Source organism: Epinephelus lanceolatus, chromosome 10 (assembly GCF_041903045.1).
Source record: "Epinephelus lanceolatus isolate andai-2023 chromosome 10, ASM4190304v1, whole genome shotgun sequence".
In the NCBI taxonomy this organism is placed as follows: domain Eukaryota; kingdom Metazoa; phylum Chordata; class Actinopteri; order Perciformes; family Serranidae; genus Epinephelus; species Epinephelus lanceolatus.
In genome coordinates, this window is record NC_135743.1 from 15,377,839 (window position 1) to 15,394,703 (window position 16,865).

The window sequence follows — 16,865 nt, forward strand, 5'->3', positions numbered from 1 at the left end:
GATACTTGACGCTGAGAACAACTGATGTAATAGGAGAAAGGAGAACGTCCGTATGGGGTGGGAGAGGAGGAGAGATGGATGGGTAAAACAAAACCAGACTTTCATTCAGGAGGTCACAGCTCCTGTCCCGTGTGGAACCAAAAGTCAATGTTGTTTCATGGTGATGTTAAGTGACCTATGTACATACCTCCGGGGTGGAACCGAAAATCAATGTTGTTTTAATATAACGTTCCATCACTGAAGCACAGCTGTCATGGACTAATGTCACTTTTTACTAGTTGCCTAAACCTAACCAAGTCATCACCATGTTACAGTGTGTTACAGTGTGTTTCAGTTGTGCATCACTAAGGGCACGGTAAAGGGCTTTCTGTGCAATGCTATGAGTTGCCGTGGAGCATCACAAAGCCCTGTATCTGATGATCTGGATTGAGAACGGGTTGTGACAACAGTTAAGTACCTTACATAAGTTAACCTACATATCTAAGTTAAAGTAAGTCAGCGTTGACCTTTGGTTTCACGGGGTACACAAACAGTGGTTTCCTGGTGACAGTCACAACATATACGGCCATTTTCTGTCTGTGCAGATGCATTATCCAGCAGCAGAAAAAGGTGTGCCACAAATGGAAATCACCATTTTTCTGAAATCCTTTAAACATCCTGGTTTGGTGGATTTAGTTTTCTTGCTGCTGCAGATTTTATCCTGATGGGCTCTGCCGTTCCAGTCGCCAAGCTGTCCAGACATACGTTGCACTAAAAACTATTTATTTTGATGCCTGTGGCTGCATATAATCCTGAGCTGTCACAGTCCATTTGTATTCTTTTCTTGATACAATTCATATCACTCCAAAAATCTTGGAGGACTTCCATGGAAAATGTGTGAATTTAGTAAGATTGACATAAAGACAGGCTAGTGGGTGAAAACAGATAGACAGACAGGAGGGGAGGGGGTCTTGTAAAAGGAAAGAAAAAAGAGGAGGGAAATGGATTGGAGGACAGATTTGCGGGGTCTCCATCTGTGAGTATAATCCTGAAAAAAAAAATCTGTTTACAGCACAGTCAGAGAACAGAGAGGTGGGGGTGAATTTATGTCATGAGCCACGAATGATATCAGTTTCTTGCTATTTGTTTGGTTTATTAAGAAGGATTCAGTGCGTGTGTACGAGCCTGTACACCTGAGAAATAAAACACTGAGCTATCTCAGTGAGTCGCTCATGTTTTGATGAGACAGGATACCATTTCAAATCCTGTCCTGTGTGTGTGATGATTATGTAGATAATAAATTTCTGTCGCTCTTTGTCTGGCTGTCAGAGCGAGGGGAAAAAAAGGAGAGCCTCCTTTTCTCTGGTGAATGATTGTGTGACGCGAAATGGAAACGAAAGCATAAAAATTGTATGACAACAATGAGGAGAATTATTTATTTGTAAACAGAGGCGGATGGCTGCTTCCTTCCATAGTGCTGTGTGTGTGTCAACAGCTCTGTGGGTGATTAGTGCTGTGCTTGATGAAATCAGGCACTGTGTGTGTTTTTCAGCGTTAGCTCCATCTGTGCGAGCATCCAAACCTGAAGTCTGATGTTTTTGCCACCTCTGTGTGCACGCGAAACTTTGGCCAGCGTTCAATCGGCGGCTCCTCAACAGAACCGAGCGCAGACTGTGCCAGACTGAAGGAACGGCAGCCGCCACGGTTTTGGAATACTAATGGAAAATTCAAGGGCTTCAGTTTTGTGTGGGAAGCTGCCATGTGTCAGCACGCAGCACTCAGCATTAAACTCACTTTGTGTATGTATGTGTGTGATTTCCTTGCCAGCTTGCTTTTTAAAGCACTTAAACCTAAAAGCAAATTATGGGAAAATACGCTCCAGCATAAAAAGTCTATTCTCGTGCTTTTCACTCTAGATCACTGGAAATGAGCAAATGTCTGTTAAAACATGAAACAAAAGGGAAAACCAACACTGGGCATATCAGCCGCCATGAAACGATGGAGGTTTCCTTTGGGCCAAACTAAACGAAGCATCAGCTTGCCATGTTTCAACAAAATGTGACAGTAACTGTTATGGCCTTTTAAAGACGGAAAATTTGACCTTTAATCACGGTGCCCCATCAGGTCAATCAGTTTAATTTTTTAAACACCAGAACACTGTGCCAAAATGCATCATCACTCAGAATCAGTTATTAGGTTTGACAGATGCACACAGCGAGAGCACCCCCCGCTTTTAATGCGTGGGGAGAAAATGTACCTGGACCAGTTCCACCACCACTAGATCAGCTTTATACTACTATGCTTCTTCATATTTTTGTGAATATAAAATATTATAATGAAGGATGTTCATATTAAAAGTGGCCAAATTTTCAATTTCCAACATTTGGTTCCACTCTGGCTTCAATATGATGTCATAGAGTGCCAGATTCCTTTATATGGTCATCTGCTCCATCCACACTACTGCAAGTGTTTATAGTACATAGCCTACACTGCTAAATGAAGCTACATGCTAACGTCAGGGAAACATGTAATCTTGGTTGCTGATGTTGTAAATTTCTCCCCCATTTCAGATCAGATTCCAGCTGGTGCATGTCTGGTTGTCTATAGAGGATGTGAAGTTGACGTCACACCATACTAAATGTTTCAAACAGGGGGGCTATGTTACCTGTGCCTGCTATAGATGGTCAAGCAACTGTATTTGGATGAACTAATCACAATAAACAACACAGATCCATATGACTTGGCAGCCCAGGACTGGATTGCAGACCCTGATGCACTGCCTCCACTCGAGCCCATCTCACTCCGAAATTGTCAAAATCCGGTGCTTGAGCATTGACTTGCTGAGTCAGAAACCAACAAAAAAGGCGTCCTTTAATGTCAGCGTGATATGCAGCCACGTAGCAGGACAAGGACAAAAGTTAAGGCAGGGAAAGTCCGACTGGGGCAGGCGGGACGGGTGGTGGATGGGTCCAACAAACATGACTTTCACCCGAGAGAGCAGTATTTGCGTCCCGTAAGACTGTAAAGCCAAACCCTGTTCTTTTCTCCTAAACCAAACCACATGTTTTTGTCGCCTAAACTCAACTGTGTTTGTTGTTGTGTACTTGGAAAGAAGACAATGCATGTAACAGGCAGAACCTGACACAGTGTCCCAGAACGTCGACAACCAGTGCATCCAGGGTACCTTGCACGTCGTATGTGGGTGTGGAAAGTCCATGGCCAAACGATGTGACAATATGTGACGAGGTCGGAGTGAGAATGTGTTATCCACTCTCAAACCTGAACACTTTAAACTCTGTCTTTTGGACTGAGTGCATGCACTTTGATTATAGAGATAACATAGCCTGTACCTCAAAGATGGTGCCTACGGCCAACACAGTGCAACCTACCTTTACTTTTTCTGTTGAAGCTTTTCTGGTGATCTTTCACAGTAGAAAGTTGCTAATCTCTGTAACAGTAATTCCCAGCATGCGCATACAATGCGAACGTACAGTACAGGCCAAAAGTTTGGACACACCTTCTCATTCAATGCGTTTTCTTTATTTTCATGACTATTTACATTGTAGATTCTCACTGAAGGCATCAAAACTATGAATGAACACATGTGGAGTTATGTACTTAACAAAAAAAGGTGAAATAACTGAAAACATGTTTTATATTCTAGTTTCTTCAAAATAGCCACCCTTTGCTCTGATTACTGCTTTGCACACTCTTGGCATTCTCTCCATGAGCTTCAAGAGGTAGTCACCTGAAATGGTTTTCCAACAGTCTTGAAGGAATTCCCAGAGGCGTTTAGCACTTGTTGGCCCCTTTGCCTTCACTCTGCGGTCCAGCTCACCCCAAACCATCTCGATTGGGTTCAGGTCCGGTGACTGTGGAGGCCAGGTCATCTGCCGCAGCACTCCATCACTCTCCTTCTTGGTCAAATAGCCCTTACACAGCCTGGAGGTGTGTTTGGGGTCATTGTCCTGTTGAAAAATAAATGATCGTCCGACTAAACGCAAACCGGATGGGATGGCATGTCGCTGCAGGATGCTGTGGTAGCCATGCTGGTTCAGTGTGCCTTCAATTTTGAATAAATCCCCAACAGTGTCACCAGCAAAACACCCCCACACCATCACACCTCCTCCTCCATGCTTCACAGTGGGAACCAGGCATGTGGAATCCATCCGTTCACCTTTTCTGCGTCTCACAAAGACACGGCGGTTGGAACCAAAGATCTCAAATTTGGACTCATCAGACCAAAGCACAGATTTCCACTGGTCTAATGTCCATTCCTTTTGTTTCTTGGCCCAAACAAATCTCTTCTGCTTGTTGCCTCTCCTTAGCAGTGGTTTCCTAGCAGCTATTTGACCATGAAGGCCTGATTGGCGCAGTCTCCTCTTAACAGTTGTTCTAGAGATGGGTCTGCTGCTAGAACTCTGTGTGGCATTCATCTGGTCTCTGATCTGAGCTGCTGTTAACTTGCCATTTCTGAGGCTGGTGACTCGGATGAACTTATCCTCAGAAGCAGAGGTGACTCTTGGTCTTCCTTTCCTGGGTCGGTCCTCATGTGTGCCAGTTTGGTTGTAGTGCTTGATGGTTTTTGCGACTCCACTTGGGGACACATTTAAAGTTTTTGCAATTTTCCGGACTGACTGACCTTCATTTCTTAAAGTAATGATGGCAACTCGTTTTTCTTTAGTTAGCTGATTGGTTCTTGCCATAATATGAATTTTAACAGTTGTCCAATAGGGCTGTCGGCTGTGTATTAACCTGACTTCTGCACAACACAACTGATGGTCCCAACCCCATTGATAAAGCAAGAAATTCCACTAATTAACCCTGATAAGGCACACCTGTGAAGTGGAAACCATTTCAGGTGACTACCTCTTGAAGCTCATGGAGAGAATGCCAAGAGTGTGCAAAGCAGTAATCAGAGCAAAGGGTGGCTATTTTCAAGAAACTAGAATATAAAACATGTTTTCAGTTATTTCACCTTTTTCTGTTAAGTACATAACTCCACATGTGTTCATTCATAGTTTTGATGCCTTCAGTGAGAATCTACAATGTAAATAGTCATGAAAATAAAGAAAACGCATTGAATGAGAAGGTGTGTCCAAACTTTTGGCCTGTACTGTACATGTAGCTATGTGCTAACGTCAGGGAAGAGTACAATCTTCTTGCTGATGTTGTTAATTTCTCCGCAATTTCAGATCAGATTCCTGCTGGAATGTATCCAGTTGTGTTTAGAAGCTTTTATTGGGGAATTTTTCACAGTATAAATTGCTGCTATTCTCTGTTACAGGCGCCAAGATATGGAAAACCTAAAAACACTAACCAATCAGAGCAGAGTAGACTTGAACCTACAAAGACAATACAAGCGTGAACCTGAAAATGAGCATAATAAGTCCTCTTTAACAAAAGGATAAAAGACTGTTTGATTTTAAAAGCTCCCTCCAGAAAATAAAACTTCACAAAGTTTATCTCAGCTTCAGCATCGCTGGAGCAGATCCAAGTTTTAGCTTTTGATGTCATCACACAGTCTGTGATTCGAGCCTTCAGAGAATATCTCATGATTACAAATTCTCTTTCACAGTCACTTCTCCCTCTTTTTTTAACACTCTCACTCTCTTCAAGTTTAAGCTGCTCAGCAGCAATCAATGGCAATAAACTGAAAGCTGTATATCTTGTTTGATGTGTTTTCCCACACCTTGTCTTTGTCTTTGCTTTCTTAACCACCAGTGATGCTGCTGGACACAACAGAGTCTACCTCAGAGCTGGGCTGGACCACCTATCCTGACACGGGGGTAAGCACGGACCTCACTTCATCTTGATGTGCTCTCCAGCTGTCAGAGCATTAAAGCAGTCATGTTGGGGGGGCAATCGAATGTGTTGCACACATGTTACACATGGTTATGTTTTCAGTCTAAGGTTATAATCACATGGTTTGTTGGGCTTCGAGGTAAAACTCTAACGAGAGATTAAACAAAGACTGCACACGGTCCTTTTAGGTAACAGATGGTATCAACACAACCTGTTGATTATTTTCTTGATAAATCGAATAAGTGTTTGGTCTAAAAGACGTCAGAAAACTGTGAGAAATGTTCATCACCATTGCCTGGAGCCAACTGACACATTGTAATATCTTTTTTTTTGTCTGATAAATGTTTCAAAAGCTAAAAATATTCAATTTACTTTAACATTAGATTTTAAAGGAGCAAGTTTAAAATTAAAGTTCAAATGTTTAACAATGAATCGATTTCCAAAGTAATTACCAATCATTAGCGTAATTTTAAAATTATTTTGGTGGAAGTTTTGGTGGAGATTTCGTTAAGATTTAAAGTGTCACAGCAAGCTGGCTCCTGGTTCAAACCCAGGCTGGGGTAGCTCTTCTGTGCGGAGTTTGCATGCTCTCCCCATGTCAGCGTGGGTTTTGTTTGGGGGGTCCATGTCATTGGTCCGACACCCCATTGGTCCGACGGCCCACAGTGCTGAACGGCTCCTGGCGGGCGTATTTCTACCTTGATGGTGTGCTGCGACCGGCTCTGGGTCAGAGAAATACCATACGAAGCAGGCAACTTGCACAAGAGTGCAAAGTGCAAATGTGCAAAGAAAGTGCAAGGAACACAGCGTGCTATTTGCTATTAAGCATGTAAATAGCTTATGGAGGAGACGTGGAATCTCTTGGTGCCCTAAAACGACATCCGGAGGGCACAAGCTTTAACTCATCCAGGAGTGGATGGTCCTGGCACTCCAACATACCATTAACTCCTTTAAAGATCTGCCTGGTATAAATAAGCTTGCCCTGACTCCATGCTGAAATCTTACTGGCTGTTTCGACAAGACTTTCCAAGTCAATTGTTCTTCTTCCTATTATTTAATTATATTCAGAACAAAAGACTTGTCGATGAAGAATACTTCTGTGCTTCTCGCTCAATCATAATTAACCCCAATGATTGATAATAAAACATACACATGATATATCCATAATATAACACATTTACCGTGCCTAAAGATCTCTTTACCCTGCTGTTTTTGATTAGGCTCACACACGTCCAAGCTCTTGAGGTCTGTTTATAATAGAGTTTGCACTGACATTCACACATCGAAATCAAACATGAGCTCTGTATTATCCATTTTGAGTGCTGGCACACTTTCCAAGGCTGCATTGATTGCAATGATTCAAATAAACAGCAGCCTTTCACTAAACCCATTCCAATACTTTTAGCTGCAGACATCTCATCGCTGCATACACTCACAGTATGCAGAATGTCACAGATATCATAGTGAAGATTACGAATAAGGATGTAAATGTTATGGGTTAAGGTCAGGGATATTATCTTGTCTGCCATCTGACATTGATCAGTGGAGCCTTTGGCACACACAGTCTGAGAATGAGCAAAGTCTCACCTTCCCTTTAAGACATCCTTGAGGGCTAAAATGCTTTTTTTCTATTAGTCTGCGCTGTGTGTGTTCATCTGTGATGAGATGGCAGTGATTGAACCATAGATCTCTCATTCTTGAGCTGCTTTTTATTTAAGGCTGTCGCATCGCCTTGAGCTGTGTAAATGTGTGTGTGTGTGTGTGTGTGTGTGTGTGTGAGGGGTGGGGGGGGGGTATACGTCTGAGCCCATGTGTGTGTGCTTGCGTGACTGTGATAGGGTCAACTCCCGGGTCAGTTAAATCCATTCATCTGTGAGTGATTGTGGCTCAGTTCTAATATGGCTCATAATTACACACACACACACATCGTCTTCATTGTCATCATCTTTGAGATAATCAGTCAAAGTACATGTGAGAAAGTGGAGGACAGCGCTTGTTCTTGTTGCTGTGGAGGAAATTCCTGTGCCCAATTACTTTGCCAGTACAGAACAACATTATTCTTAGACTCCATCCATACATGGACGATATGTGCAGAACATCTGATGTATAATTTTAGAGAATCATACAGTGCATGAAATGAAAATGAGAATAACTAGCTTAAAGGGGACCTATTATGCCTTTCCGTATTTTGTGTGTTCTGTATAGTGCAACAATAAAGGATGTTCATATTAAATGTGGCCAGAGTTTAAAATAATTAGGTACATTTATGTAGAAGTAAGCTCTATGAGTAGAAACCTCAGGTTTCCTACTAGGGATGCACCGAAATGAAAATTTGTGGCCGAAGCCGAAGCCAAATAATATTAAACGCTTGGCCGAATACCTAGTACCGAATACCGAATATTGTTGTTTAGTTTTTCATTAGTTTTTGCAGATGAACCCCCTCCAGCTTAGTGTTGTCACGGTACCAAAATTGGGACCCACTGTACGATACCAATAAAAATATCATGGTTCTGAGTAGTATCACGATATCACAGCGAAAATGAGGCAGATGTGCCTTTTGTCATTTATAAAAAGATAAATCACTTTTCTATAATACATAAATTATATTTCAATGGAATAAATTACTTATTGACTTGTTCATAATTCAAAAACAGCATCAATAAGTGATTAACATAGGGGGGATCAAAATAAAATAAATAAATAAAATAAGAATCAACCAGCCACCCTCCTCCCCTGACAAGTCCCCTCATAAGTAAAGAACAGTCCCTTCATAAGTAATGAACAGTTCCTAAAGTGCGGTGAGGTTTGTGGACCGTGAACGGCTCGTTTCTCCTCTGACACATCACATACCTGTGTTCGGCTGGCTCGGCTGTTCAGGTACTTCTGGGCAGTCCACACACCAAGAAGAGGATATTATTGGAGCCAACTTCTCCGTCGCCAGTAAGCCGATGGCCGCCGTATTTGACAGGAATACATTACTGTCTGTGTCTGTGTGTGTATTTATTTATTTTTCTACCTTTATATAATCACGCAGTGATTGAGGTTAAGGCAAGCCCGACGCCAGGATGAAGTTACTGAGGGGGCGGTTAAAAATTATGAGGGGGCAAATGTTTATTATGCAACATAGGTTCACACAGTGAGTTATAAAGAGCACGCAGACGTGCGTAATAGTTGCACGTAATGACAGCTCGTCGCCGGTGAAACACAATAAACTGCACGTCTTCTTTCATGTTTGTCTCATGACAGATGGAGCTGACTGACAGACAGACTGACAGACAGACAGGTGGGGCAAGCGGCAAATTGGTATGAAAGCTGGTTCAGGGCATATTCATCCATTTATGAATAAGTATGGAGTGGAAACACTCATGCATGTGCACCAAGTTCTTGTGTTGACATCCTGTAGCTAGACTACATCTTCTTCTTCTTTTTCTTCTTCTTCTACTGTTTAATGGGGATCCGCGGGACCCGGCGGGACCCAATCCCAGTGCAGCCCTCTATGTCAGAGTACAAAAGTTCAGAGATTTTAAACGACACACACTCGAAATTGCCGCACAAAAAAGCCAGAGTGCTCTGAAAAAAGACACTGGGTGTGGCACTTTTACTCTAGGTGGCAGCATGCACTGGGAACACGATGTGGACCTAGGTTCTTAGCAAAGCCCCCCAAAAACTCCCTTGTTAACTGTTTGTCTCCATGAACACTGCAATCATCTGCTGCTGGTTTGTTGGAGGTTCCCATCAACAGCCACAAGAAGATCTGGGATGCAGCCTTTGCCAGTTACACCCCAAAGATATGGAACACACTACCTATAGATATCAGGGAAGCAGCACAGACAGTATGAGGAAAATAAAGTATATTTTGACCTTTAAAGCACGTAAACATGTTCTAGTAGAAACCTTAAATACAAATATGAGCCTGAAAATTAGTATAATAGGTCCTCTTTACAGCTAGATGTATCCGTGCCAGTTTTGGCAACCAAGTGAGCTGACATTTACAACCAACCACCACCAGAAGCTCAGAAAGCACCAACTAAAAATACAGTAGTTTCTAATCAACATCTGGCGAGCATACGCACCCACATCAAGCCTTTTATCTCACCTTACGCTAAAGTTTAGTTTTACGTGCTGCCATTGTCACCCCAGTCTGGCCTCCATAATCGTACATGTTTGATTAATTAGGGCATCATGTTAGGAATTCGTGAACCATGATGGCAGCTGCTAACAGGAGGCCATCCATTTGAGTGTGTGAGGGAGTCAGTGTGTGTGTGTGAGTGCATGAGCAAGTCAAGCATTTGCATGAGCTTTTTTTTCTTTATGGTCCCTGGATGAGAAGTGCTTCTGAGATGGAGATATGGTTATTTGACCCGGGGCGTCAAGCTGAGAGAAGTAGAAAGACAGACCAAGAGAGGGGGAGAGAGGGAGTGTGTGTGTGTGTGTGTGTGTGTGTGTGTGTTCTTTTTTTTTAACCCTTTCCTCTCTTTTCTCTTCACATCCCATCTTTCCCTTTGCTCGAGGCTCAGTGGATATTCTTTACTGCGCTCTCCTCCTGCTTCTTCTTGCTGTCTCTCCACTCTTTTAAAGTACCGACAGGCAGCCCCTCTGCTTCTTTGTCTCTGCCTCTCTCTCCCTCTTTTAATCTTTCTTCCCTTTGCCCTTCACAGTCCCAGAGCCACTGGGTCTCTGCTTCATATTCTCCCTTTTATCCCCCCAACTCAATCTCCACTCTGCCCCTTATTTCCCCTCAGTGTCAAACCAGCAGACTCTCGACTTCTTCTTCTGTAGTCTCTTTTCTCTTCCTTGTTTTCACACACTACTCCTCCGTTGTGTGTGTGCACACACGCATATGTCTCGGGGTGTCTGTGCTTGCCTTTCTCTGCTTCTACGTGTTAGTGTGTGTGTGTGTGTGTGTGTGTGCGTGTCCAAGGCCTTGCCCCTCCCAGTCTTCTGTCACCGGAGAGATTGCGTGGCTCTCTGGCATTTCGGTTCAAATTAAATCACGAAGATGAGTCGTCCCTATTTTTTTTTTCCTTTCTTTCCAACGCTTCATCCACCCCTCCTCCCGACTCAGCCCCAATTTTTTTTTCTTCTTTCTTTCTTCATAAGGGAGGGAGAATATGAGAAAATCTAGAAGGGAGGGGAGACGTGGGGGGTTTGTGGTCAGAAAACAAATGCTTTTTTTTTCACAAAGGTACAGAAGCAAACTGCACACACTGAATGCCACACACAGATACCAGCGGCGGCTCTCTCCACCTGGAAGTCTCTGCCTTTTGCCACATGGTCAGGCTTTAGCTTCAGCCACCCCACACAAATACATGTTCTGTTTACTGTTTCCCCCCCCCCCTCCCGATCTGCATCCCCTCATCCCACCATGTGCTCTCTGTTGTTCCCTCCATCTGATTCCCCTCATCCCCACGTCTGACAGAGAGTGAATCACAGCCCAGGAGAGAGAAATCTGTCCTCTCACTCCATTAGAGTGACAGCGCCTCAGACTCTTTCTATCTGCTCACTGATCTTATCATTATTCCAATTGGACCAAATATGAATGCACTCTCTCATGTGTGATGCTACAAAAGTTTTTGTTTCATACTGGCTGTCAGAACCACACAGAGAAAGAGACATGAGCATGCAGAGATACACTGACACGCACAAACACAGAAACACACACACACGCCAAAAGCGCCCTGATAGAGTGTCAGGACCTTTTGTCCTCTTGCCATTGTTGCATGGAGAATAATGATGATGAGGCCTAATGCATAATTCCTCTGTGTTACAACAGAAAGGGCCCTGCTTGTCACTTAGGGCTACACAGGCTTAAAGCAGAGCCTTTTCATCCTTGGAGGCACCGTACTGTATAATTGGTGAAACTAAACCCCTCGCCTACATTTACATTTTGACTGATCTGACAGAGTCTCATTCAAAGCCGTGTCTCTGCACCGCTCATGCTTTTTTTTCTCCATGAAGCCACAGAATTCACGTCCAAATCCATTTGTGCGTCTACGAGTATTCAGATTCCTGAAAATACGACAAAATCTGCTCGTTTTATTGCACAACAGCTGCCACAAGTCAGACACACAAGTGTCCGCCACCTGTCACATGTGAACAGTGATACACATGGAGACGCCAGACCAGTGCAAGAGAAAAACTAACCACATGTCACATTGTAAATTATTGTTATTATAATGCATTATTATATTACTGTGACATATTAAACCAGAAAATGCCTCCATCATCTTTTAGTTTATGTCTGTTTTGCTGTGTGAACTTTCTTTCTCACATCTTGTCGTGTCTAGCAAAGACTTTTGGTTTTATTTGGCATTCATTTGAGTTTTGAAAAACTTTTCTTTTACATGTCCATCTCATTCCTAACACAAAGGAGGTGAGTGGCATTTTATTTGTTACGTTCAAAGCTTTGAAGAACACATTTAAGAAATTCAACATCAACATGTCTTTTCAGAGGTGTCCTTGTTGCTCCGGATAACCCACCGAGCGCATTGTAAACAGTTACATTAGCAGTACTTTGTTGTGAAGAAGAAACCATCAACATTCTGTTTGTGTATTATCAAGAGAAATAAGGACACATTTTTTGAAAACACAGCTTGATGTTGAAATTCTGTCAGCACTAACCATGGTACTGTCGATCTGCCAGGCAGTCAGTCCACCACTTTGGTCCAGGCTGAAGTATTTAACAATTTGATGGATTGCCATGAAATTCGGTGCAGACGCTCATGTTCCCCTCAGGATGATTTTAAAGAACTTAGTACTACCTTAACTGTTCATTTAGTAACATCATCGGGTTAAATTTTTAGTCAGTCCTTTTGTTTATTGTTAAATGAAAATGTTAGCATGTTAGCTCCTAAATTAAGACTGTGAACGTGGTAAACGTTCATTCATTCATTCATTTTCTCTAACCGCTTATCCCGTTAGGGGTCGCAGGGGGGCTGGAGGCTATGACAGTTGACCCTTGGCGAGAGGCAGGGTACACCATGGACAGGTCACCAGACTATCACAGGGCTGACACATAGAGACAGACAACCATTCACGTACTCATTCACACCTACGGCCAATTTAGAGTCACCAATTAACCTGCATGTCTTTGGGCTGTGGGAGGAGCCCGGAGAAAACCCACGGTGACACAGGGAGAACATGCAAACTCCACACAGAAGGGCTTCCTCACCACTGCACCACTGTGCCACCACATGGTAAACAGTGTCAGCAAGTATCAAAACGTTACCACTATCCAACCTATTCTCATTCGTTAAATACCGACACTTTGTCACGCCCCTCTGCGTCTGCGTCTGCGTCTGCGTCTGCGTCTGCGCCTGCGTCTGCGGCTTTGGGTGTCTATATGAGATGCATCAATCTTTCAAGTATCAACCCTTCATGGCAATATTTAACGCTCAGAGCAACTGACGTCATATAGAGAGTGCAAAAGGATGCATAGGCAGGGGTTAGGGTGGGTCAAACATACACAGGACTTTAGCCTTAAAGACCGCTGGTGTCTCCTGTGTGAAACTAAAACTCAATGCCATTATAACCCAAACCATGTTTTTTTCCTAAACCAAACTAAGTAGCTTATTTTGAAAGGACATACATGTTATGAGAATAGGCTGTATAAATAATGGACGTAGTTAGTAGAGTTCGGCATTTGTGGCCATCACCATCTTGGGTTTGGGAGCCAGCAGTGACCATATTTGGACAAAAGGGTGGAGCTGTGGAGGAACGAGGGGTGGATCTGAATGTGGTGACGCCTCGTAGACAGCCTCTCATTCAAGCAGCTTTCCCTTAATTATGCGTAACATATAAGCCTTAATAAAATTGAGTTGAATTATTTTAAAAAATTTGCTTCTGTACAGTTGTCATGGAGGGGGAAATTAGAGAGAACAAAGCCATTTTTGTACTAGGCTGCAAACTTGTGCTGCCGTCGAGTTGGGCATTTTAACATGTGGGTCTGTGAGGACTGACTAATTTCTAGAACCAGCCTGAAGTGGCCACTAGAGGAACAGCAGATTTTGGCACTTCTGCATCGGCTTCATTTTTCAGCCCCAGAGGTTGCCACTTGGCAACAGGTAGAAACTGTACATTTCCAGTGGACATGGAAGTATATTTTGAAAAGACACTGTATGCATGTCATAAACAGAAACTGACACGTCAAAAAACTGATGCTAGAGGGTTACCAAGAGCAGCATAATTTAAAGTGTAGGGCCACTGACCAAGCTGCTGCAATTGAGGAGTTGGAGAAGGCATGCTGACATGAGCATTGAACTCCAAGCAAAGCCATACAGAGCTGCTAGCATGGTTGTAGACTCTTGCACCACTAACAAAATTCCTTTCACCTCCACTGTATTGGGGTGGGGTGCATTACCAAGCTTATCAGAATGGGTGGATTCCAGCAGCAATGAGAACACATGTTTTCTTTTTGGCAGAAATTAATTATCTCTCGATCATTTCAGTTTTGTCTGCAACACTTGAAACATGCTCGCAGCAAATGGCTCAAGTTGTTTAATTAACTGCTGGTTTTATAATCATTGATTACCTAATTAGACAGTGGAAAGTCTATTGTGGATAACTAGGACACAGAGATGACCTATATCATTGTCGAGAGTAAAAGAACAGGGATTCACTTGTGGATTCAATATTAGTGTCTGTCTGTGTGTGTGTGGGTGTGTGAAATCAAACACTCTATCTCTCTAAGGATGAAGATGTCAAACAACAGTGTGTGATGTTAGTAAAGGACGGGACCCACATGTCAGCAACACCAGCAATATGCTCAATATTTACCTTGTGATATGTAAACCTGCTTTGAAAATATAAAGAAGATTCATGACTGTGGACAAACCATAAACACACCAGGGTTTTTTACAGTTTACACAGGCTGACTCTGGAGCTCCCTGCTGAAGATCATGTTACTCTTCTACAAAGTTGAGTTTACACAAGCTCATGATATTGTTTTTGTCTCCCTCAGTGGGATGAGGTCAGTGTCCTGGACGACCGAGGGAAGCTCATACGAACCTTCGAGGTCTGTAATGTCAACCAAAATCCCCGTCAGCAAGACAACTGGTTGGCTACGCCCTTCCTGTACCGCCACTCTGCTCCACGGGTGTTTGTCACGCTGCGTTTCTCGGTGCGTGACTGCGCCAGCCTGCGATCACCGTCACCCACCTGCCGGGAGACGCTCACCCTGTACTACAAACAGGCCGACTCTCAGAGGGAGCTGGAGAGGACCTGGGCAGCCGAGGTGAGGCAGAAGAACAACACTGGATGTGCATCATTAGCATGCAATCACCAGAGTTTTGCATTTACATAATATGTAAATACAAAACATTCTTTTGTTCACATTGTTATTGGGAGCAAGTTACACTTGTAATCATTATATTTTGATCAGAGTCCCAGGAAGAAATTGGGTCAGGACAATGTGGCATGAAAGAAAAGTTATGCACAAGCCCTTGTTAGTTTTACTTGTCTAGCCATTTTTCTATTTTCTTTCTGCACAACACCTGTCCCAGTTTGAATCCAGAATACTGAACACCAACAGACCCTCATTCCTAGCTATTTACTTCACCAGTCAAATGCTGTCCCCTATCAGCAGGGGAGACTAAAACTGGTCCCTGTGCAACACAGCTGGAGGGGGAAATCAGCACCTAAATTACAATTTTATCTATTGGTGAACATGCAGCATCCAGCTGGGACAGTCCAGCAGTCCTGCAGACATTAAATTAGCTCTTTGTTAGATCACATGAAGCCAAGCTATAGTAATGTTACTAAATTAAGAATCATTCATTCACCTCATTCATCCTCTGTAACTGCTTATCCTGTTAGGGGTTGCAGGGGGGCTGGAGTCTATCCCAGGCGGGGTACACCCTGGACAGGTTGCCAGACTATCACAGGGCTGACACACAGAGACAGACGACGATTCACGCTCACATTCACACCTATGGGCACCAATTAACCCGCATGACTTTGGATTGTGGGAGGACAAAAGGGCTCCCCCAATCCGGCTTTGACCTTCCTCCCTGGGTTTAAACCAGGAACCCTCTTGCTGTCAGGCGACAAAGTTAACCACTGCACCATCGTGCTGCCATTAAGAACATGCCCCCCTTAATTAAAATGCGTAGCAACACACAAAGAAACTTACATAGAGATTAAGTGTTAGAAAATTGGACACCCAGTAACTGACACCAGCTGATCTAGCTAAAACTAACGTAAGCTTCCTTATATATGATCGAGTTAAAGGCAGGGCATCCCAGGGTCCTTAAAAAGTCTTAAACCTTCTTAAATAAGCATTTACTAATTAAAGGCTTTTAAAAATATTAAACTGTCTTAAATTCAGATTGGTTGGATCTTTTTTAGTCACATCACTGCAAGAATATCTGCTGTTGATGCTACAGGAAACATCATTTTAACAGGAGCGAAACACTACAGCCAGTAATTAACAGGAAACACACCTGTGTGCACACAATGCCCCTGTTTTCACCCCCTCTCTGTATTCAGATCACGCTATGAATCTGCATCATTAAACTGAGGCCTTGCTACCTTGCCTGCTTATTAGTTTATTTTTTTTCTGTGCAGAGCAGTAAGCACAAAGCATCTTCAGTGACATTTTACCTCACTGCTCATTTTAAACTGGCATCACTGTATTTTTTGTGGAGTTGGAAAGAGTTTATTTTCACTTCTTGTGTGTATTTAGTGTGAAATTTCATTTAAAGTTGTATTAAAAAGGTCTTAATTTAACTTGTTTATACCTGTAAACACCCTGAAAGAGTAGGAGACGTGTTGTGCATTTATACATTTACAAAACAACTTAACTTGTTATTTTTGGTGGTTATGTGAAAGTTTGAGATGCTACAGTTGTATCTACACATTACCTAAGCCTAATTAGCTGAGACATGTCTTCAGTTTCAATGGTTCGGCTCAGCATCCTTACAGACACAGAATCGGTAAACAAACAGAAGAATTGGACATTTTGTCACTCCTGGAGGCAGACGACCTTCACACAGAATCATTAAGCAACAGAAAATAATCATTAAGCAAAGTAAAATGCAATCTTGATTGATTTTACACTCAAAACAGCAAAACCTCTCATCGTC

General features: G+C 42.9%; 1 protein-coding gene across 2 annotated transcripts in view; it reads left to right on the plus strand.

The window, feature by feature from the left end:
* ephb6 (eph receptor B6) overlaps positions 1-16,865 on the plus strand; it is a 61,928-nt gene that overhangs the window by 11,863 nt on the left and 33,200 nt on the right. For both annotated transcript variants that reach the window (XM_033641242.2, XM_033641243.2), the window contains exons 2-3: positions 5,704-5,768; positions 14,744-15,016. In XM_033641242.2, the coding sequence (XP_033497133.1) occupies positions 5,704-5,768; positions 14,744-15,016 (338 nt within the window). The remainder of the gene's footprint in view (positions 1-5,703; positions 5,769-14,743; positions 15,017-16,865) is intronic.